Here is a 24,413-nt window from a genome sequence, read left to right as displayed (position 1 = left end):
CTGTAGAACCTTACATGGATAATCTAGATCAGAACTCTTAGAATCTGTTTCATTTTCTCCCAAGTTCCCACCCATTATGCCAGAGGTGTGGCACTTCAGACCCTGGGGCCAAATGAAGCCCTCGAAGCCTCTCTATCTCAGGACTCTCCGCAAACAGCACATTTTCTCTGCAGGTAATGCTCTTTTGCCTGCCTGGATAGCAGAGGGTGTATGAGTGCGTAGAAAGCAGCATGCAGAGGAAAAATGTACATCCATTAGTCCAACCACTTTTGCAGATTGTGTGCAGATTTTGACCCTCTATGGCTTGGAAACCATTTAAAAACAAAACAGAACAAAATAACCTTATTCACCCATGCAATTATGGCTCTCCAAACCTCGGTTTGGCCCTTAGAAAGGCTGTTTTAGGGTAGCATGACTGGTTCGTCCACACTGGGCGGCAGCATTTCAGGGGGTGCCACAACAGTGATGTAGAATAGAGCACAAGAGGCAGGGGGACGCCAAATTTTAGTGTTGCAGTGCACCACTGAAATCTGAAGAGCCCAAAGTCTGCCACTGCCCTTAGGACAGGATGATGCCCTAAAATGACCATGCTTTGCAACCTCCTTGACTTTCTTTGCCTGGCTGGAATGTGCCATTTACCTCTGATAATGGAAGGTGAAGCTAAATATCTGCAAGTGAATCTTAAACTGTATGCTCATTTGGTACTCCTCTGCTGGACTGCAGCAATTGAACCACTTCAACTATTTACGTCTTGGTCAGCCACTACATTTTCCTGAAAAGCCACTCCAAGGAGGGGGTGAAGGTGGCAGGCCAAGTTCGCAGTCCCCCAAAAGTCTGCCAACTAGCTGTAAAGACACAGACATTCACTCCTTTATGCCCCGTTTTTGCTACTGGGTTGGCAACTGCAGGCCAAACACCATTCCTCTAGAGGCCAAATTTTACCTGGGGGCTCCAGTTGGGCAGAAGAATCATTTCGAATTGTCTTTTAAATATGTTTTTTACCTTTGTTCACTGAAAAAGAAAAAAAGGATTACCTGTTTCAGTTTCATGTGGAATGTTTCTGTGAAAGTTTTTCTGCTGAAATACCAGAAGCGCTCATTGGCAGGATACACACGTACAAGTGTCTCCAACAGAAAACGAACTGGCTCCACCACTTCTGTGACCACCATATCTACTGCCACAGTCATGTACACACACTTATCTGTAGTACAAAAAAGTGAGCTTGATTTCACATAAAATAATTGATGATTAATTGTTACAGCATAAAGGTATTTAGTAACATTGGAAAGAAGATAAAAAATACTCTGACAGTTTTTTCTTATCTCAACTATGAGTTGCTACTGTTTCATGCCCCACCCCCCACCCTCTAAGTCGCCATCCCCTTTTTCTGGAACTCTTCACGTCTCCTTTTTTTGCAAAGGTTTAAATAGCATTTAAACTGCTCCCAAGCTTTTGATGTCTGATATTTCTCTTCCTCTTGTGTTTCCTCCCTTTAAAGCCCTAAACAACCTCGGTCCTGTATACCTGAAGGAGCGCCTCCACCCCCATCGTTCACTGAGATCCAGCGCCGAGGGCCTTCTGGCGGTTCCCTCACTGTGAGAAGCAAAGCTACAGGGAACCAGTCAGAGGGCCTTCTCGGTAGTGGCACCCGCCCTGTGGAATGCCCTCCCATCAGATGTGAAGGAAATAAGCAGCTATCCTATTTTTAAAAGACATCTGAAGGCAGCCCTGTGTAGGGAAGTTTTTAATATTTAATGCTGTATTGTTTTTAACATCTGATTGGGAGCCGCCCAGAGTGGCTGGGGAAACCCAGCCAGATGGGCAGGGTGTAAATATTATTATTATTATTATTATTATTATTATTATTATTATTCTCTAATTGTCTTGCTTTTCTTATTTGAACCCTTGACATAGGTTTCATACTTTCAAACTGAATCACAGCACACCTAGTGTCAAAGCACTGTTGTGCTATTGTCCAATCTAGTGCATGAAGCATGTGCCATACAGCTGGAGGTTACACTAGTTACTCAACCCACTTGCACTCCGGCAATTATATAAAGCAAAAAGTTGACAAATAGCATTTAAATGCATAATTACCCTTAGGAGTTTCCTCATTCAGTACAACAAAGGTAGGTGTATTAGGATTCCAAATCCCAGTAATAATATATGCTTTTCCATCAAAGCTTTTCCCCATGGACTCCTAAGAACACAAACATCATATTCAGAAAGATCAACTCTAAATTTTCAATTGCTTATCTCAACAACCCTCTGGTAAGGCAACTTTAACTGCAATTTTCCCACTTAGTGTAGGAGCTTAGTACGTACAAATAAAGCCAAAATGTTGCCCTTCTGGCTGCCAGCTGCACATTTCAGGTACAAATCCTATAGAGTTTGCAGGCCCCAGGCATCACGTGATGCTTGTGAAAATAATGGTATCAGTGATAAGATCTGCCCAGCTAGTGCAGCAGAATAATGTCAGAAAAGTTGATGGTTCTTACCATAAAGATGCAACTGTATAAATTTACTCATAAACAGTTTAAATGACTTAAGCTAGCCTTGCCAGCTCCAGCTGGGTTGTTGAAGAGCAACTCCCAGATGATTTCCAGTTTCCATAAAAGTACTTTCATGTGGAATATGGAGCTAGCAGCCAGAAATTCACTATTGTTTCTGCATTAAGTAGGAGCAGAGCATTAGGTACAACAAATGATATATATTTTAGAAGATAATGCTAATGGATAGTGACAACAGCTTCAATCCTAATATTTAAGCAGTCTGGTTGTGTAATTTACAATCAGTTCACAATTATATCACACAAATCAGCCCAAGGCACATCATACAATTAATAGTATGAAGAGGTACAGAAAATGTTGATAGTGTCAAGGAACTATTCAACTTGGTACAAAGACTTATTAATAATTATATTATGACATAATGTATTTAACTCGCTGCAAAACTGAGTCAGAAAATAAGTATTTTAGGAAGACAAATGTAACTTTTGTTGAGTAGTGGAGCCAAGTTGAAAGAGGTGTCAAACTACACCTACACCTCTCTAGGGTCTTTTTTTTTTTTTTTTTTTTGCAAAGGAAACAATTCTGCAAGCCAGCAGCAGAAGCTGACTGTTGATAACTTAAGTGTTGATAACTGGCTCTGCTTTTGATATTTTCACACCCAAATATACATACACCTGAGCAGTTTTAGAAACTTTTGCAAGGGTTTTAATATTTTTTTAATGTGATAATGGATGATAGGAACACACATACATGCAGCATTTCAAACAGTCACACGCATACATACACACAGGCAACCAGCACATACGAAGAATGAGGAGAGCGGCAAGAATGATAGTTGAACTAGAGCACTGGCATGTATGGCAATTATTAAAAATGTGAAGCCACCAGAATACCAGGTTCACGCCACAGCTGAATATCTCATCTAAGGATCCTCTTTTGAAATATTCATCTTTGCCCTTATGAGTCTTCACACCCCCCAGTTCCTTTCTAGGGAAAGGACCCTCTCATTCCCCTGCCTTCTTCTGCAATAATCATATACTCTTTGCTGCAAATGCAGCAAATAATTACTTGTAAGCAATCCTAGCCAGCCATAAACAACTTTGTTAAGGGAATGAGGGAGAATGATTCTACCCTGGCATATGAATCAAGCAAGAGACCTTGCTCAGCAGCAAAGCTGCTTCAAAAAAAGAAAGCCCGTGGTGATATCTTCTGGGACATCACATGAAAAATCATAAGAAAGTGAGCCTCTTTCATGAGGGGCTCAGCTTCAGGCAATAAAATGAACTAATAATAGACTCCAGAGGATTTGTGATGAACCAAAACCGTTACTGAGACATATTCTAGGAAACACTTACCTTTAAGAAGCATGGGGATTTCAATTTCCACCCTGTTTTTAGTCCTTATGTCTAAAATATGTTCATTCAGGTGGATTTTGCAATAACTAATATTGGATACTGTAACACAGCAATTATTTTAAAAGAAAATAAATTAAGTACTGGATTCCCAGTGTCTCTACTAGTTACATATAGTAATAATACTTGCCATATCCAGTAAGTGCATTTCACTGTTTTTGACATTTCGACCTGGACTTAGAAGCATCCCAAAGCACCTGCAAATGATATACAGAAAGCAACAGAAGAGTCACTTTTTAAATTAAAAAAAGCTGACTTTTATCAATATATGATTTTTATCAACTGCTATTTTCCAAGTCTCATGCTGATACTATCAACAATATCCGTATCCGTTCTTGCAGCCTAAGTGTGTACAGTGGTACCTCTGGTTACAAACGGGATCCGTTCTGGAGGCCCGGCCGCATCCGGAAACTTCGTAACTGGAGGCGCCCTTCTGCACACGTGGCACAATTGAACGCTTCTGTGCATGTGCAGCAAAACCCAGAAGTATACACTTCCGGGTTTGCCGCGTTCGCAACCCAAAGTTTACGTATCCAGAGGGATACGTAAGCAGAGGTACAACTATATATGTTTTTCTGAGAAGTGAACTCTAACATGTGTTTGCTCATCCCTTGTCCTTCATGGATTGCAACATCATGTCAGGTGTGGTGGAACAAGAGAAGAAAATGACCAGCTTTGTCCAGGAGGTAATTAATACTCTTTAAAAACTGGGGGATAATCGTAGAATTGTAGAGTTGGAAGGGTCCCAGAGGGTCATCTTGCCCAACCCCCTGCAATACAGGAATCTCAACTAGATCGTAATAGAGTAATAGAATTGTAGCGTTAGAATGATGCCTTGAATAAAATCAGGGAGTCAAACTGAAGAGGCTGCATTCTGCTTGGCAGGCAAGAAAGCAGGCAGCAGCAAAGGGTTACTCCCAACCTCTGACCAAAGGAAATCTTCATGCCAATTCCAAGAAAGAAGAGCCATTTCGCTGCACCAGCCTCAAGCTGGAGCAGGGATCAGGCCCATCTGCCTGCTCCCCACCCGCACTTTCCTCCATCGCGGCTACATAATTGGCTGAACGGTAGGGTGCAACAGGAACTACACTGCTGCACATGGCCACAGCAGCCGCCATTTAATATGGCTCCGTTAGGAACTACCAGGGAAGCTATCTATCTCCCAGGAACTCCTTTGGGACTGAAAGTATTTGAGAGAACTTGGTGCAAACCATGGCACAAACCTGTAAACCAAAGGGCAAGAATTAGTAATATGTCCCTGAGAAACTGCTTGACATGAGAGGAATCAAGAAACAGAAGGTGTTTGACCATGAGACTGCTTGACCATTATCCACGAAACTGTCAAGAGCCATGACTTCCCTCTTTGGGGTGACAGGCCTTCAATGAGACCTCTCTGAAGAAAATCTTAAACATCAGGGTTGAGGCAGTTTCATAAATTAGTGACTCAATGGTGCACATTATTACAGTCATTAGTACACAATGTTCCCCTTAATATTTAGTTGTCCAAAACTTATTATGTTCAGCTCTGGTTTTTAAAAATCTGGAAAAAGCAAAAAAGCATACAGAAACAAGTACACACCAGTTGCAGCTCTATGGGTGTGTTTTTTAAAACCATACTGCAGGGCAAAAGTTTCCTATATGAAACAATCTGTTTAAAATCTTATGAGAAGGTTGCCACCTAGGGTAGTTTCTTTTTCAGTGCAACTTAAGAAAATGTGTTCAGAAGTCTTGTTTTATTATTAAGGGAAGTGGCAGAGCATATGCTCCCACCGCCTGGAGCAAGTGCATGGGGCGCGCCACTGAAGGGGCGTGGCGTGGAGGGAGCTCGCTGTGCCCAAGTGAGAGAATGCTGCCTTGGTAGCATCCTTGCACACGCAGCCCAGTGAAAGAGAGAGGCACCACCACAGTAACACTGCTGCCGACTCTCCACTCCGCCCCTAGATCAGACCTGAGCCAGGAGCAGAGCTTTGGCTGGGCACAAGAGAGGTGGCCGCTCCTTCAAGCACAGTCCAGTGGAGGAGAGGGGTGGGGAAGCTGCTGCCGACTTTCCGCCCCTAGTCAGGTCTGACCTAGGAGTGGAGCTATGGCTGGGTAGGAGCTCCCACGCACGCTAGAGCCAGGCTCCAATGAAGGAGCTTGTCATGGGGGCACCTGATTGTGCCCCCCTCAGCCTCCACACACACACACTATGCTACTAATTAAGGGAGGAAGCTAATAGACACAATGTGAGAGCCATGAAGGGATCTCCAGAAATCTTTCTCTTTGCTCCCAGGGGTGCATTTAGGTTGGTTCTGTGCATAGCAGGGAGAAAGACTAAACCCTTCCCCCTTGAGCTGGGCAATATATTGGTAAATTGTCTGAAACTGGTAAATTGCTAAATTGTCTGCCTACCTGCGCTTTTGCCGTCTGCAGGCAATTTGAGCTGGGAATACTTTGCAGCTCCCTGACCACTACGAAGTATTGCCAGCTCAAAATGTCTGAAATCAGGGCAGGGAGGGGTGGTCATCCCAGGCACAGTTTGGGGGACACATTTTGCTCCTCATGCTGCCCTGTCAACCCTGCACTGCACTGCAAAGCTGGGTTGGGCTCTGACAGTCCTATCCCAGCTTCACAAAGCCACACAGAGCTGCCAGGGGCAGCGTGAAAGGCACACTCACACTGCCCGCGCCGCTGCTTCAGGGAACTTTCACAATGCCCAGGCTGAAGGCGCACTCATGCCAGACTGTCAGGGGGCAATGCCACTACTGCACACCCCGCCAAGCCCTTGTAGTGCTGGAAGAAGCCACATTTCCAAATGAGCTTCCCGGAGCACACCAGTGCTGCTCTTGGGTTACATAGGGGCTGCCAGGGCAGCATGAGTGCGCTTTGAAGCAGGGGCAAGGGCTGGGCTGCTGAGCTGCGCCCCTCTGCCTCCCGCTGCACACGCACCCCAGGCATCAGGGGCACATGTTATGCCCCTGCCTGAATGCCATACCGGTTTCAGACAATTTACCAATATATCTCCCAGCTCTAGTGGTGGAAGCCAACTTCTCTGTTTCTATAGCCCCACAATGGTTAGAAAACCCTTCTGAACGGTAAGATTGGCACTGTATGAGTGGTTGTGTGAATAAGGTGCTTTAAGTTGATTGTTGATCATGCTGCCTGGCAATTAGCTACACAAATATGGTTACTATGGATATCAGTACTGTATATTTATGTTGCTTGATTGTGTATTTGAATTTTCTTTTTTGTAAACTGCCTCAAGAACTGTGGACAGTTTAATAAAGAGACTAAATAAATTAAATAAATTCAGGGAAAAGCTAGCAAACAATGAGCCTTCAGGATACATTTAAAAACAATGAGAGAGGGTGTGTGATGCAGATGTTGGTGAAAGGGACACACTAAAAAGGCCCTGTCCCAGGTATCCACCATTCTCACCTTCCCTGGTGGCAGACAATATGTGGTTGATCAGCAGGCAGGTTTATACAGGTCTAGGAGGTCCTTCAAATAATCTGTTCCCAAAGCAATTTGTTTCCAGTCCCAATTTAAACTACTGAAGACCAGTACTTTAAATTGGGACTAGAAACAAATTGATAAGCAATTTAGATTATGATGGATTGAAGCAGAACATATTCACTATCGTTTTTTGGTTTGGCTAGGCCAATACCACCTTGCAAGGTCATTGAGAATATAATTAAAGAGCATTTCAACACTGATAGTTTCTAGCATTACCTTTCAATTGCTAGTTCTTTGTTGGAAATCTGTTGTACAGTGATCACAACTTTCTTCTCAACTCCCTGTTTCAGTTTGAAATAAAATTTCTCTCTGTCCTTTGGTACTGGGCTACAGAAAATTTCATAAGAATAACATTTCATTAGCATTCATTTAACAATCATAGACTATAAAATAGCAAACTCTGACAAAATGTCTGCTGTAAATTCAAGACCATTTGCTTCAGGAAAAACTGAGTAACTTCTAAGAAACCCCCCAAAATATACTCCACTATATTATATTTTATACAAGGTGAAGTTCACTGTTCAGAATATTGCTTCTTTTGTTCTTGCACAGCTTCTGGTGTGCAATTTGCTGGGGCCAATGTTGTTTCCACATTGTTACAGGCTTTTAGCCTAGATCAGACCCACTGGACTATCAGGTACCAGGAAAGACAATCTATTCCTCCCCCTGTCCCTTCATACTGGCCCCCTAACAAGCAGCATTATGTATGCTGTTCTGAGCTCCTTAGAAATGGGCACCCAGCAAATTTAGCAAACTTTGCAAAAGAAATTTAACTATACAGATGAAACAGCTGATCTTTTTCTGGGTTTTTAAAAACATCTTCCATTTACCTGAAGTTTCCTTTACCATCATCTTCTTTGACCTCTAAAGAAACACTAAAAGTGAATGTATCACTGTCGGGAGTTGGAACGATAGTGTCCTTTATGTGATCTGATGCTTGTTTGGAGGAACGTTTGAACGCTGTTGAAAAACTATACAAAATTCGGCTGACCTAAAATTGCACCAAAAGAGGAGGGAGGAGGAGGACAGAAGAGAAGCGGGGGAGACTATGATTAAGCCAATAATTTGTGATACAAAAAGCTAAGCATGAAACTGGAACACATTAGCCGAAGTGGTTATCTCACACTACTGAACAGGACAATTGTGAAACAAAAAGTTGGGATCAAGCCTTAGGCCATATACACTTAAGTCATCAATCTATTAAAACATCATTTTATATGAAAAATGCAAATAAAAAGTAAACCCCATGCACCTCAAACCATGCCATTTCCATATGAACTGTAGCCCACAGAGTTTATAATGGGTTCTTCACGTCAGACTGACAATGCTGTTCTAGTATAATATGAAATTTTGTATTTGAAGTGGAAACAGCATACAATAATGTTAACTGGAAAGGTTAGGTACACTCTTCAAAAAGTTTGTAACGGGCTCATTAAAAACAATAATTTCTACTCACTGCCTCTTTAATTTCACAAGAGAAGACATGAATCTGGAACTCATCACTGCCACAGAAGCTCTCAGTAAATGCAAAACAATCACTTTCTGAAGTTCCACTTTTCCCACGGACGCAAAATAAGACTTTGTAGATTGGGAAAGAAGCAATTTCTGTACCAGTGGACTGATCTATTATTCTAAATAAGAAGGAGGAAATCGAAAGGCTTTTGTCACTCAGCAAGTCCCAAAGAGAGAACTTTACTTGCCACTTTCGAAATCTAAATAAAAACCTTATTAATCTAAAATATCCTGATTAACACTGAAAAAGTTCACAACACATTAAGAAACCTAGGTCATTCTATTCCAACTAAAATCATCAATATTAACACCTTAAGCAAAAAATTTAATAGATTAAAACAATCTACACTATTACTATTCTCATTTATTTCACTGGAAATCCTGCATGCATCAACAGGCAAAACGTTAGTGTTTGCAATATGTACAAATGTGAACTCATTAAAAAGTTTCACTGTTTGTATCCTGTCTTGTGGAGTTCCACAAAGGAATAAAAGAACCTGACACGGGGTGGCAGGGAGGAAGCACGAAGGGAGAAACACTTTCTCGCTTTATACTGCCTCTCCCACACCACGCTTCCCCCAATCAAACTAAGGAGAGCCACATTCAAAACCAGTCTTCTTCACACATCATTTGCTGAATAAAGGAGCTTGGGGTAAACCTTAAATGTACAAACAAGTGTGGGTGTTCTCCACAACATTTTCCATGTCTGCATGCCACTTTACAACTGCTGCTCTTGATCCACCAAGTAATGTGTGTGGACGTCTGGTTCTGCATGCAGAGAAGCAACAGCGGTGCAAGTCATGGGGCAGAGTAACTCTCCTGCCACTTGTGTTGCTACTTGTTGGAGCTGTGCAAGTGCACCAGAACAAGCACTGGATTGGTGGTGGTAGTCCCACTGGTTCACCCGCATGCCCCCCAACATTGCCACCATCTCAGGTAGGCTAAGCAGCAGCAATTCTGGTGTCAGGAGGGGGGGGGTTACACAGCATTATGCGTGCCACTGCTACACAGCACCTTGCTTGGATTGCGGCACCTCAAACTAGCTTTGAGAACAACTAGTGCAGCCCCTCTGCACAGAAGAAACCATTTGCGCTCAAAAGAGATACGCTGCTCCAAGCTGAATGACTTTCCTCTGCAGTTCCCGGGCTAGAAAACCACTTATTTGGTTTATTTTATTTATTTTTAAAATTTCTATACCGCCCCTCATCTGAAGTTCACAGGTTTACAATATAAAACATAGCATAATAACAAAAACAATACCCTCACACACACACAAAAAGCACTAGCATCAACACTCCCTCTCTGTGACAACATTTATTTAGCCCCCAACAGTGTGTGGGATGTTTTGAGGATGGGAATGCCATGATGGCATTCAAAAAAGTCACAAAAAGGTGTCCTGTGCACCTTGTATGCAGGAATCCACTCCTGCTCTCTTCCTAGGCCCATTTTGGCATTTAGTGTTCCCACACAAGAAATACCCATAATAACTAACGGAGGAAGAGTAAACTAAGCATATACGTATTTTGTCTGTATGCACAAAAGTATGAATATATACCGTATTTTTCGCTCTATAAGACGCACTTTTCCCCTCCTAAAAAGTAAGGGGAAACGTGTGTGTGTCTTATGGAGCGAATGCAGGCTGTGCAGCTTTCGCTGAAGCCAGGAGTGCAAGAGGGATCGGTGCGCACCGATCGCTCTTGCTCTCCTGGCTTCGCTTCGCTGGAGAGGCGCTGCGCAGCTTTCCCTCTCTGCGCAGCGCCCCTTCAGTGAAGCAGCAGGAGAAACGAAGCCCCTTCCGTTTCTCCTCCCACTTTGCTGGAGAGGCGCTGAGCAGAGAGGGAGAGAATATTTTTTTTCTTGTTCTCCTCCTCTAAAACTAGGTGCGTCTTATGGTCAGTTGTGTCTTATAGAGCGGAAAATACGGTATTATGAATTTAAAAAGCAAGAGTAACTCACCTAACAGAACCATCTGGGATATTTGGAACATATAGAGTTACAGGGAAAGGTGAATTACTTGAGCTCTTCAGAGTTCCCATGGCACACAGTGCCTCCGATTCACTGCGAGGAGCAGAAACCTTCATACATCCAAGATATGTCAGTTTGTTGAACAATACACTCTCCTCTTCTGAGGGTACAGTAGGGGAATATGCTGTATCTGACGACGCTTCTGAAAGTGAATAGAATTCAATCATTACCAACAATGTTCTCCTTTCTTCGCAACAGTCATTCAACATCTAACTGCAGCAGTGTACTCAAGCTGTCCTTGTAGTCTATTTAATGGTTGCAGCTGGTCATGGTCATGGCTTACATTGACTTCCAAAGCTGCTCAAGTACAAAAGTGCTGGTTTTTACCCTAAAGCAGACTTCAACAGTGTTGAGTTGACACCACCATTTTGAGTTTATTTTTTAGGTATTCCTAATTTGTCACTTGCAACTCTAAGATCCACCAAGTGTGACCCCACACACCATTTTAAAAATGACAAAGAAGAGTAGCTGATGCCTATTCCGCAAGTACCTAACTTTTCTTTAGAAGCTCAAAGACCAAATTGGAGTATTTCCCAAAAATTATCTTTCAATTTGGATTTGTTTTCAACGGCTACAGTTAAAACAAATATTTGCTCACCACATTATTGCAGTTTGCTAAAGGATTCTTGGTTATTAGCTGTTTTAAAAGGGCATTGCTATACAGTTTTTCCAAGTCAGCCCACATAAAACTTACACTGAAGCAATCCAGGGCATGTTCAAAAATAATGGCAAGGAAAAACAAACAAAGTTTGCTTAACAAAACAAATAATAATGAGAGTTTCACTCTTCTGCAAGAGAAAACAGACTTCCTAACCACCAACCAGTTTTTGTTTCACCTCCCCCACATTTTCCCTTAAATATATGCTAAATATTAAAGCCAGTACTTGTGGTGGGAGAATCAAGTAGAAAATGCATAGGAGACTGGCTGACATATCCAAGTGACTGCCTGCAATCACCACTCAAGTCTACACAGTCAGTAGTATCAAGCTTCTGGCCTTTATCAGAATCTCCTAGTATCTCTTCCACGGCTTTCTCCATTTGTTCATCTTTGTTTGGAAGCATCTGTAGAAGGAAGAACACAGAGAGAGATTTTTGAATCTGTAAGATTTCACAAAATTAAATTCTTCACAGTTCCATTCACAGAGATAGGATATTTCTGAATTGTCAATATCTGGAAAAAGAAATTTCATTTAAGATGGTTTAACCATGTATTCATATTCTCACGTCATGTCTAATCTTTACTCACATAATTAGACAATACAGAATCCTGTCAAGCTGCAAATATAAAGTTAAATAACCTTCTAACAGCTTATTTCTTAAGAAGACAATGACCTTGAAGTATACATGCCACACAAACTGACAATGCAGAATGAGCTACAAAAAGCAGCACAATTCCTTCTTCACACCTAACTGTACAATAGGCATCATTTCACAATTAATTTAGGTCCATATTTAGAATAGAATGCTACTTATGGGTCATCATTGAAAAGTTAAAACTGCTAAAAGTTGTTTTTAAATAAAAATCAAGGAAATGTTACCGTCAGCTGAAATTTCTCATCTTTTGCACACAAATCTTCAGGATGCTTTTTAACGAAGACATATTCTTCCTGATTTACTACCAAAACAGTTTCAGAAGAAAGACTGACTTTGTCAAATGAGGATCCAATGTCCATTTCAGAAGGATGACCCTTTCTGCCACCAGAATAAAATATAAAATAACAGTATCATCTACTATATTAAATCAAGTTATCAGTACTACAAAATAAAAAAATCCTTATTGTAAACTCACAAACCATTGAACCGTTTCCAAAAATCCACAAATACCATGCATAGTTCCAGATAGGTATCGAACAAATCCTCTCCCCCAATATATTACGGATCTAGGGCTTAATATAGTGCATGGAAACCAAATAGTAAGCAACCAAAGTTAATGTGATAAGAAAAAAATATATAGTTTGTTCATTTACCACATAATATAATTATAATGTTGTCACTTCATTATATAATTTTTAATGCATTTATATAATTAAATGCATTTTCTGATCTATTTGGATTTCTGACGGACAGAATACCGTCTCTTAAATTAGGAAGAGATGTATCATATACAACAGGTGAAGTTCCACTCGCGCAAGAGGACTTCACCTGCCTCTCCTCCCCCTTGCAGCCCTTTGCGTGCCCCACCAAACAGGTCCAGGGGGTCCCCCAATCCCCCAGAGCAGATTTTGAGGGCACACAGCAGGAGGAGAGGAAGATCATGTTTCATCGTACAAATGGAAGTAGCTCCACTTGCGAACTGACGGCAATGAATGCAGCCCAGTATATGAAATTGAGAGTACAGTTGCTGTATTGTTAGGATTATATATCATGTCATTTTAACTATGACATTATTTTAATCTTTCTTATTCTGAAGGGATTGTGATTTTATGCTGTAAAATTGTAAAACACTTCTTACTGATAACAGAAATAAGAAACTTGCAGCAATTTAACAGTATTTTACCAGTGTTTGGTTTCCTGCCCCCACCGTCACCCTCAGTCATTCTAAATTATATGATGTTCAAAGATATGACAGTTTCTATCCTACTGGAATTATAATCCATGTATATTTATCTGTTGCCAAGGTGACATCCACCCCATGTAATGACTTCATGCCACAAAAGCAGCTTTGGCTGCACTTTACGGTATTTATTTAGCTAGCCAAACCACTTCACTGCAACCTTCATTCACAGGAGAGAACAGAGAATTGGCTTTTCAATAAAATGCATATTTTGGATTTCTCTCTGGAAGACTGAACTAGTTATTTCAGTGCAAGGGTTTTTTTAAAAACACACTTCAGAAAGAAAAGGAATAAAAATTATTTGCTCTTTTGTTATTTCTATAAACAATCCCACAACTTCCAAACTTTTATCAAGCCTCTTTTTAGATCTTCTTCACCTTGTCGGTTCATGGCAAAATGGAACTCAGGCTTCAGTCCTACACCAATTTACCTGGAGGAAAGCCCCATTCAACTCAATGGGACTTATATAGATATACCAGTAGTACCTTGGTTTTCAAACAGCTTAGTTCTCGAACGTTTTGGCTCCCAAACGCCACAAACCCGGAAGTGACTGTTCCAGTTTGTGAACTATTTTTGGAAGCTGAACGTTCGATGGGGCTTCCGATTGGCTGCAGGAGCTTCCTACAGCCAATCAGAAGCCGTGCTTTGGTTTTCAAACGTTTTGGAAGTCGAACGGACTTCCGGAATGGGTTCTGTTTGACTTCCAAGGTACAATTGTATACAGAACAAAATAAGGAAAAGACAGGTGACTTCCCCAGGACCTCACAAATCTAAATTTAAAAGCACATAGAGGGAAAGAAATGGAACAAGTAGTTCAAGGGTAACAAAATCAGCCAAGAGGAAAGGAAAGGCTATATTATCAGACAGAAAAATTTGAGTATCATTAACGGGCAGCAAAATTGTTAGTTACTTGGTTATTTCATTTAGCTGTATATTTTTTTACTGTGGTGGCAGCAATTTGACATGAAATATTATATATTTATTAATTCATGTAATTTAAAATGTTTTATCCTATCTTTCAATCATAAGCTCACTAAGAGAATTTATAAAACTAAGTGTTAAAAGCAGAAATGGCTAATCTTTGGTTCTCCAGATGTTACTGGATTACAATTACCACCATCCTTGGCTTTTGGCCACACTGACTGGTGCTGAGCGGTGCCTGTCTAGAACATCTAGAGAGCCAGAAGTTAGCTACCCCTGAGTAAAAGGAATAGGAATAAAATATTGCTCATAATCTATCAGACAATTTATTAACTCCAACACCACTAAATGCCTGGAGAAAAAAACAAAAGTTTTAACTGGCACCTAAATGCTAATGTGCCAACGCTTCCTGAATTGTTTGGCGGGGGGGGGGGGAGTTCCACAACTGCAAAACTACAGTAGTCTCATGATCACTTCTGTCTTTCAAAAACCTCAATTACAATGCAACACTGCAACCTAAGAAACGAATTTCAAGTATTATCAAATCATTTTACAACTTGAAAACTAGCTATATGAAGCATTAAGGGGTAGATATAGAATCAGCAATGGAAGAGAAGTGCTGTAGCCCTGAAACAATTGCTTCTTAGACTGAAATCCTATGTCCACTTTAAGAGGACTGCCTTCTATGTGTGTTTGTGTATGTGTGGTTGTGCTATTGAGGGAAACCATTGTTTTATGAACACATACTGTACAGTGCAATCTTATACATGCCTACTCAGAAGTATGCCCAAATGAATGCAATGGGACTTGCTCCCAAGTAATTGGGTACAGCAAGGACAGAGAACCCTTTTCAGCCCAAGGGATTCATTCCCTCACCAGCAAGCTTCCAGCGGTTGCATGTGAGGAGGACCTAAGAAAATGTGGGTGGATGTGACTCTTACAGAAGCCTACATTCCAGCCATACAAAAGTTTTCTCCACACATTTCTCCATCCAAGCAAACAAGAGGAATTATCACAGTTCAAGGATATATTCCAGTCAACAAAAGGACTTAAGGCATGCCTGCAGCAGAGTTAGGGAGGCGTGTGGTCTGAGGAGGATCTTAAAGGCTAGACAGCCACATTCAGCCCCCAGGGGCATATAAGCTTCACTATATTATTCTTTTTGTATTGCAGCACTTACCCATTTACTGTTGCCAGAACTTAACAACATAAGGTTTGATATTAACCGGTCAAAGAAGCTTTCATAAAGAGTGGTCTTTCGGTCAGCTCTTTCAAGGCAGGCAGGACCTGTTAATCACCTTTGGGGCCAAACAAAAGAAGATAGACAAAGGTCAGACATACAGGCAGGCAGCCACACAACTTATCATCATCATCAGGCTGAAACAATCAACACTCAGCCAAACAGATGTGATTACAGACAGTAGTACTATATACACAATATGGAATCCAATCAGAGCATGCAGATGTTTTGCAAATAAGTCACACAGGGCTGGTTCAGATACCCATCTTGAAGGATGAGATGGAGAACTCTTGCACAAGCTGAAAAGAACTCTACAAGTCATTAGTGCACCAGTGTAAACTCTTGTGATTTTTCTTCCTTGCTCATGTCAGGGGCGCCAGCATACAATTTTTGGTTGATGCCAGCATCCTACCCACTTCAACCAGCAAGCCCCTGTCAGCTTCTTCCTCAGAAAAGCTTGGTGTTGAATGAGTGTGCCAGATTGCATATTTATTCTGCAAAATATAACTTGGATTCTACTTGACACAGAATTTGTATTGTTGAGGCCGACAAAAATTAAGTTTAAGTAATCATCATAGATCATATAAATCCCTGGAGCATTATGCTATATGTACTCAGTTTAGGCAGGTATGTTTTGGCGTACTGAATTTTAATATATGGTGCAGAAATGATATCATACTCCTACAAGAAGAAACAATGGAAATGAACATTGGAAAGATAGTCATATCTATTTAATTTACCTTTTCAAATGCATGTAAATGTGAACATTTAGAGACAATTATAATGGTAAAATCAAATTTTGTGTCAATGTGAAATTTTACATGGGATACTTCTTAGGGCTCTTTTTTTATAAAGCTTTTTAAACTTCTGCCATGCTAATAATCTCATCAACTAGGAAATGCTTGTCCCCAATACGAAGATCAGGTGCATAGCATGTCTCCTGACAAAGAACATTCTCCTCCTACCCCCCCCCCCAAAAAAATCAAATTAGTACTTCTTTCATTCTACCCACTGAAACTAATCTGCACCTGTGAGTTCTACTTTGAGAAGGGGACGGGCAACTATCAGGAAACACACTAAAGAGTTACCGTATTTTTCGCTCTATAACACGCACCCGACCATAACACGCACACACATTTCCCCTTACTTTTTAGGAGGAAAAAAGTGAGTGTTATGGTGCAAAAAATACGGTAGATACTAGTTAAGAAGTGGAACGTTCAGACAAGAGGATTCATGCAAATCTTTTAACAGCACCCAAGAAGCATGAGGAAAATAGAGAGAGTGAAGGAATCACTATTACATCAAAAAGGTTCTTCAGGCTGCAGTGGGGGAAGGGATGGTAAGTTGGAATGTGAGGACCCTTTGTAATTGTGTTTATACACTGAAAATCAATAAAACTTCTTATTTTTTTAAAAAGGGGTTAATCAGAGAAACTGCTGCTAAAGATGAGAAAGATCACAACACATCAATAACATGGCACTATCACAGTGCATACTGATATCACACTATATTAGAACTGCTGCCCTAGCAGTTCGAAAGCACACTAGTGCAAGTAGATAAACAGGTACTTTTGCAGCAGGAAGCTAAACAGCATTTCTGTGCGCTCTGGTTTCCGACAGTGTTCCACTGCACCAGAAGCGGTTTAGTCCTACTGACCACATGGCCCGGAAAGCTGTCTGTGGACAAACACCAGCTCCCTTGGCCTGAAAGCAAGATGAGTGCTGCAACCCCACAGTTGCCTTTGGCTGGAATTAACTGTCCAGGGGTGATTCTTTACCTTATATTACTTACAGTATCACATTCTTCACTAATAACCATTTGATCCCCCTACAGGACAGCTGCATATTCCTACATTGCAGGGGGTTGGACTAGATGATCCTTGGGGTCCCTTCCAGCTCTATGATTCCATAAAACCAATTCCTGAGTATTATGAATTACAATGCTTGCTGCAGATTTTAATTTTTATATAATTTGCACATGCAATTAATTTTGTATGCCAAGTTAGATTCAGCTTATTTATTCATGCCCAATCCAAATAACTTTATTAATGCTAGTTTATAAAACATGTCTGAGTGGTTTAAAACGCCAACCCTTTCCAAAAGCCTGAGAAAAGAGGTGTGTCTTCTGCTGCCAATGAAAAGTCAACAATATGAGGACTCAGTGCACCCCAGGAGAGGTTGTTGATTTTGTGGGCTCACAATGAAGAGTAACTCTACTTGATATTTTGGAAATATGTTATAGTTAAATATGAGTCTATGCAGTAATTAAAATATGTACAATCAATGGGAAATGAAGAAGGGGAACAAATTAATGATAAATGTTAAAATATTTTAAGTACTGAAATGGAATTAGGAAATGCATGTTACACTGAGCAGAGAGTAAGGGAGGGGAGAAAAACATCATGAATGCAGGGTGGGAAGTCAACTTTTAAATTTGTATTTAATATGAATTAATTTGATGTTAATATGTTAATTTTTTTGAAAAGCAATAAAAATTAATTGCCCGTGAGAGGTTGTTGAAGCAAGGAGCCACCACATGTGTCAGCTTTGTTACAAGACTTGTTTGTCACACTTCCAAATGTTATCTTGAAGCATTTCCCACGTATTCCCATATGAGCTATAGGTAGTGGACAAAGTGGACCTATAGGTCATCCTCATTATAACATACTCAGGCTTGCAGTACAATATTTTAATCATGTTTGCCTCTTCCAATTTCAACATAACTTCTCCCTAATAGAATTCCAGGCTTAATAATTTCAGGAGCCTACTGAAGCTACTAAGAATAAACAAAATGTTCCCACAAAATCAAATACTTTTTTCAGGCTCTCATACCTTTGATAAGGTATGTGACAGTAAGAAACTTTGTCAAGAGGGCTGGAAAATGCATCTTTTAAAAAAACCAGAATTTAGCTTCACTTCATGAAAGAATTCCACAGCTTGTCAATAAATTAAATTCTCTGCACAAAATTCCTTTTGGATGCGAATAAACAAAAACTAAATTCTAACAACAATTTTATTCTGGTTCTCTACACAATTTAGTTGTACTGTAATTCACAAGCCCTTCTAGCTTCCCCTGAAAGCAGCCAGTTTATGAAACACTGGCCAGTAAAGCCCCTTCGAAAGCTGAAGTGTGACAAACACTCTGCAGTCCTCATCAGTTTCAGTGCCAGAGAGAAACGAACAGAAAACTTGACAAGCTCTGCGTATTTGCTCTCCCAATTCGTCTTTGGACCTGAAGTTTTCCACCGCGCTAATTCGGTGAGATCTATCCAGATGTTTGTTAGGAGAGCTTTCCATGAAACCGCAAGCCATTATGCTTCGCCTCTGCCAGGGTGAAAATTCATCTACCATCGATCCTTGTCTAACAAGAACATCTATACCAAACATCCGCAGCTTTCTAAAAGGAAAGGAAAATGCTGATCGACAGCGACAACCTCCTCGTCCTCCTCCTCCCTCCACCGCGCAGAGCAGCCCCTCCGAGCTCATCCGGAGCAGCCAGCAACTTTATCTCAACAGCATCGCCCCTCGCCGCAAAGTCTCGCCGCTTTCGGAAAGCGGGCGCATCCGAGGGCTGCTGCAAAGCAGAAGCACCGCAGCGGCATCGCCGGCTCCGGTCCAAAGCAGCCCTGCTGCCAAGAAGAGGCACCCGAGGCCGGGTCTCCTGGCTGCGCCTATTTATTGCATTTCTAGCCCGCCCTTCACGCGAGGTCCACACGCCCGAGTCGGGATGGAGGCAGAGCGGGGAGTCCCCCAGTCGGCGGGGCTCTTTTCCGCGGCATCCCTCGGACCCACGCCAACTTGGCGGCGGCTGCAACCCCGAGAGGCTTCTTTTGGGGGAGGGAAGGAGAGCCCCGAAATTCACCCCAATGGGAAGTTTGTTCTTGTTGCCGCCCCTCCTCCTCCTCCTCCCGCCCCAGAAAGGTTTTGGCGGCGGCAGCAGCCCTGCCCGGTTTCCCGGCGGGGGTGGGCGAGCCTCTGAGGGAAGCAAGGGGGCCCTCCGGAAAGAGCCCAAACAACTCCCAAGTCAACTCTCGGCCTCGCCTCCCTGGGGCGACACGCGGCGGCCCTGAGGGGCAGCGCCCCCGGCGGAGGAGGAGGAGGAGGAGCAGCCCCGGCCCCGGCCCGCGTCTTACCGGCGGCCTCCGGCTCCCTCAGGGTGGCGGTTGGCGATGGTGGCAGCGGCAGCAGCAGCAGCGGAGCCCCCGCCTCCCCCCTCGGGCCGCTTCCCTCTCTGCCGAAGGGGCGGCGGCGGCGCCGATGACGTTGGCGGTTCTGTTTTGCCAGGAGGGAGGGGGAGGAGATGGAGCGGCGGCGAGGCGGGACAAGGGCGCAGGCGCGCGCCCGGGCACCAGCCCCGCCCCGCCCGCAAAAAGGGCGCGACCGACGGGCCCCGAACGGGGGGGGGGGCGCTGGGACAGGCAGGGACGACTTGCCCGCCCCCCTGTTCTCCCGCGATGGGCTCTCCCTCCCCGGGCCCCGGCCGCGCTGCGAATGAGGGGCTCCGGCCCTCGGAGCCTTTCGCGGGCCGAAGCCCAGCCTCCCGTCAGCGCGGCAGTTAAGCTGAGCCACCAAAATGTGGCCTCTGGATCTCTAGAGTGGCCAGTTCCCCCCCCCCCGGAATTATATATATATATATTTAAGAAAAAGCCCCGGTTGGATAACTTTTGTAATGTGTGAAGTGCAGGTGTTTGTGCTGCCCCCTTTTTATTTAAGCCAAACCAGCTTTACTATTATTTATTTCATTTGTATAACCACCCTTCATCCATAGATCTCAGGGCGGTTCACAGCATAAAAACAGAAGATTAAAACAAAATACGTGATATATAACATGAACAATGACAGAACAATAACGCCCTGCACCCCCAAAGCACATTGAAAAGAGCAGAGGATGTTTTACTGGTGACAGACCACAATCCTGGGTCTGCCCAATACATTTTGGTGCCTGAGAACCACAAAATGGCACCACAACCCCACCTGCCAGGAAGGAAAGGGGAGTGAAGATCTGCCAGGTGAAGGAGGGCACCTCCTTGTCACCAAGAGGCAGCTTTTACGGGGAATGCCAAGGGGGCAGCAAGTCTGCAAGTCGTGGGTGTCCCTGCCCTGCCACAATCCCAAGGCCGCTGTTCAAACATGACATTTTCCTGGTGGTTGGGGGACATGCAAACCACTGTGTACCTTGAGATGTGAAGATGAGACAAGGCAAAAGGCAAAGGCTTCCCAATAGCTACAACATCCAGCAGAATAGAGCCCTGCATGGTCTTCAAAGAAAACTGAACAGCCTGATTAATTAACATGGTTTGATTTTCCTACACCAGTGTGGAGAACAGCCTAAGGAAATCATCTTGGATGAAGCAACAGCCAACTGTACTAGCTTCTTTCTAAATCCTATTGCAAATCACTTTCCATGGAGATTTATTTTGTGTAGGAAAAACTTAGTGCATGACACAACCCCTCTGCCTTTCAGCAAACACAATGCGCTCACTAAACATTTCCTAATAACCTATAGCCTATTTCACATATATATATATATATTTAACAATAATTATATCCAGCCATATACAGCACTCAAGGCAGATTGTTAAAACAATCATATTAATATTTAACAACAAAAAAGCAAACAATAAACAACAAAGATAGCACATAACTTGGCTGGTGAAGCATTCCTGCCAGTAGGACCTTCTGCTGGCATTCCAGGGGGCTTCTGCTGGTGTAGAAGCACCCAGCCCCCTTAGCAGGGTTACGCTTCCTCTATGCAAATGCTCCTCAGCCAGCAAATCTTTTGAGTTTAGGATTTCTCTCTCTCCTGGTATGCTTGTAAGTACTTCCCTTGTTTGGCTGCATTTATTCTCGGAACTGTGAGTATAATCTGACATGACAGTAATTTTGTTTCTTTTGCTGTGTTATGGCAAATCAATAAAAAAAATGAATTGGAAGTCATAAGCTATGAATTATTGGAACAGAATCAGAGTTTAGGATTTTTTCCCACTAAATAGAATAAATTAAAAATTTCTTTTTTACTTAAGCTCCAGTCTCCACTACACCGGATTCAAAATATTAGCGTAAGAAATTACAATTCAATTATATCATTTGTAATTATTACATATACATATTTTAATTGTATAGCAATTATAGATTAACATTACTTTTCTCCACACAGTGCCCAGTACCACTTCACTGGTGCCCTTTAAAAGACCCACCAGTCATTCATTAGACTGGCAGTTGGAGATGCCACAACTTTTTTGTAAAATTTTTAAATAGCCAAGACTTCAGTTCCTCGAGAAGGAAATATATTGGGACGGGCTCTTTGACTATAAGACATAGATCCTGTAAAAGCTGCCTCTTAAATTACATGAGAATTCTGTGAATTTAAGCAGGTTCTTAACAGACTGACAACCTTCATCACAATCACTGACCCAAAGAGACCAATATTTTAAATACATGGGGATGGGGGGAAATAGTTTGCCTCACTACTCACTGCTCACTTTAAACAGGTTTTTCTTATATTGCTTCATCCAGATTAAACAGAATTTGTTCCTGTAAAACAAGCTGTTGAGAGGACATGGTTTCTTTCTACTCCCACCATGCAGCTTAAGACAACAGGATGCCATCGCCCAAATCAGAATCACTTATGAGTGACAGGCAACCTCAGAAACTGCTATTTATCAGAGTAAGCTGATTTGCCATGGCTGCTAGGAGCAGATAGAAGATAAAGGCTTTGAATGGGGTGTTAGGGGAGAGGCTAGTACCTCTGCTGGGGGTCATGCTTCTGGGATAGTTTGTCCACCTTTGGTCCCCACCCTGCACTCAGCTCTCACCTGTGGCTCCTAGAAGCTGTCAGCATACGACAGCAGCCACACCCTGGGAATGGCTTTGACTGGCTGGCTAAACTAGGCAAGGGGGGCTGATAAGTCTCGAACCCTTGGTGAGTTAGGGACAGTATGCAAAGACTGGTTCCAGTGGACTGAGCAGACAAGACCAAGTGGTCCAACAGTCAAGAATGTGGTTTCTGCATATGCTGCAGAGGGAAGTGAGGGGTACATAGGGCTCACCAACCCGGGAAAGTAGCCCATCTAAGAGAATGAGAACACTAATCCGAAATCTCCACTGCCTTGCAGGACATCTTCGGGAGAGGAAAGGGCTCAGGAGTAACCCTACACAAATCCAGAGTGAAGTCCTTAAGATGGTTGGATGGTGCCTTGTATGCCTCCTTTTGGCAACTCCTGCAGTTAAGCTGGTGCCCAAGTATTGCTCTGCTTTCCTTTGGACCACATCAGCGAGGACAAGAGCGGGGGTCTTGTTTGGGCAGCCCAGGACCCCAATACACATGAGCTAGTGGGTGCACATATCTGATTTTTCTGTGTTTTTGTGCACATTCATCCACACATTTCATGGAACTTTGAAGTGTCAGGCATAGCTCTAATGGCTTTAGCCCAAACGTAGCAGAGTTTTCCTGCACAGCGAAGAAGCTAGTTGAGGTGGAAATGACTAGTCAGCTAGACTCAGAATAACTATTTACAGGATTTATTAAAAGGAAAAATAAAACCAGCAGAGTTTCTGCATACAAAACAAAGCAAAATAAATCCTTTCTTTCTCTCTCTCTTAACCATACACAGCACTCCTACTCCTAACACACCCCACATCACACTGTGCTAGCAATCCCTAGATAACAGAGTTGAGTGCTGGTCGTTAACCAATCAGAGTAAGTAGTTTCTAGGTCAAGCTGACCTTGGCTTTCTGCCAAGAGTAAATTGACACTGCCTTGAGTTAATTGTGTGAAGCCAGAATCTGTAAGTTTCCCATGAGAACCAATTAACAGAAACTCAACACCCCCTCACAGATTCTGCTGGACAATTAACATCAAATACACCTATGTAGGAGATTATTTTTCCAGCAAACCTAAACCCTTGCACATTCGTTTGTTCTTTACCTTTGCCAATGGTTTAGTTAACACATCTGCTACATTTTCTTCACTTGATACATAAGTACAGGTGATTACATTGTCTTGTACACAGCAACGCACATTGTGGTATTTTACAGAGATATGTTTGGAATGCGATTTGAAACCCTCTGTTTTACTTAAGGTTATACAAGCTTGATTATCAATGTGAACTTGTACTGGTTCTCCACAATTTACATTTAAATCTGCTAACAAATGCTTGAAATAAATCACCTCGTTGCACAATTCACTCAACGCGGCGTACTCTGATTCCGTTGATGACACACTTACAACGTCTTGCTTGCGTGACCGCCAGCTGATTAAAGCTCCACCGACCATTATGACCAGTCCTGTGACAGATTTTCTATCCGGCAAATTTCCCCAGTCACTATCACAGTAGCAACTCAACATTTCATCCTCTGAAGAATTTAATTGTAACATATAGCCAATTGTCTGTTTGAGGTATCTCAGAACTTGTTTTACCCCTTTCCAGGCATTTAGGGTGGGTTTTGAGACCAATCTACTTAATATGCCTACTGCATAGCTAATATCAGGTCTGGACCACTGTGCTAGATACAATAAACTTCCAATTACAGAATGATATACATCAGTATGTTCAAATTCAGGACTCTCATCTATATGAAGTGTTTTTATGAAACCTGGATCCATAGGCACCACTGCCCCTTTGCAATCCTGCATCCTGTATGTAGTCAGTAGTTGTTTAACTTTGTTCTGCTGACTAATTAGGCAGCTGCCATCTTGGGCCCAGCACACTTCCAACCCTAGATATGTCCTAACCGGGCCTAAGT

The 24,413-nt window shown here is 42.4% G+C and overlaps 1 protein-coding gene across 4 annotated transcripts in view; it reads right to left on the bottom strand.

The window, feature by feature from the left end:
* RABGAP1L (RAB GTPase activating protein 1 like) overlaps positions 1-19,969 on the bottom strand; it is a 150,750-nt gene extending 130,781 nt beyond the window's left edge. For 2 of the 4 annotated variants that reach the window (XM_053391190.1, XM_053391191.1), the window contains exons 1-11: positions 19,802-19,969; positions 15,610-15,727; positions 12,493-12,646; positions 11,839-12,016; positions 10,886-11,096; positions 8,874-9,048; positions 8,248-8,408; positions 7,634-7,744; positions 4,053-4,119; positions 2,098-2,200; positions 1,035-1,201 (exon numbers count right to left, since the gene is read on the bottom strand). In XM_053391190.1, the coding sequence (XP_053247165.1) occupies positions 1,035-1,201; positions 2,098-2,200; positions 4,053-4,119; positions 7,634-7,744; positions 8,248-8,408; positions 8,874-9,048; positions 10,886-11,096; positions 11,839-12,016; positions 12,493-12,627 (1,308 nt within the window). In that variant the 5' untranslated portion in view covers positions 12,628-12,646; positions 15,610-15,727; positions 19,802-19,969. The remainder of the gene's footprint in view (positions 1-1,034; positions 1,202-2,097; positions 2,201-4,052; positions 4,120-7,633; positions 7,745-8,247; positions 8,409-8,873; positions 9,049-10,885; positions 11,097-11,838; positions 12,017-12,492; positions 12,647-15,609; positions 15,728-19,801) is intronic. The other 2 variants (XM_053391188.1, XM_053391189.1) reach the window with 2 other exon arrangements.
* Between the last annotated feature and the right edge of the window lie 4,444 nt (positions 19,970-24,413).

The sequence above is a fragment of the Podarcis raffonei genome, chromosome 6 (genome assembly GCF_027172205.1).
Source record: "Podarcis raffonei isolate rPodRaf1 chromosome 6, rPodRaf1.pri, whole genome shotgun sequence".
In the NCBI taxonomy this organism is placed as follows: domain Eukaryota; kingdom Metazoa; phylum Chordata; class Lepidosauria; order Squamata; family Lacertidae; genus Podarcis; species Podarcis raffonei.
This window is presented reverse-complemented; position numbering and strand designations above follow the sequence as displayed.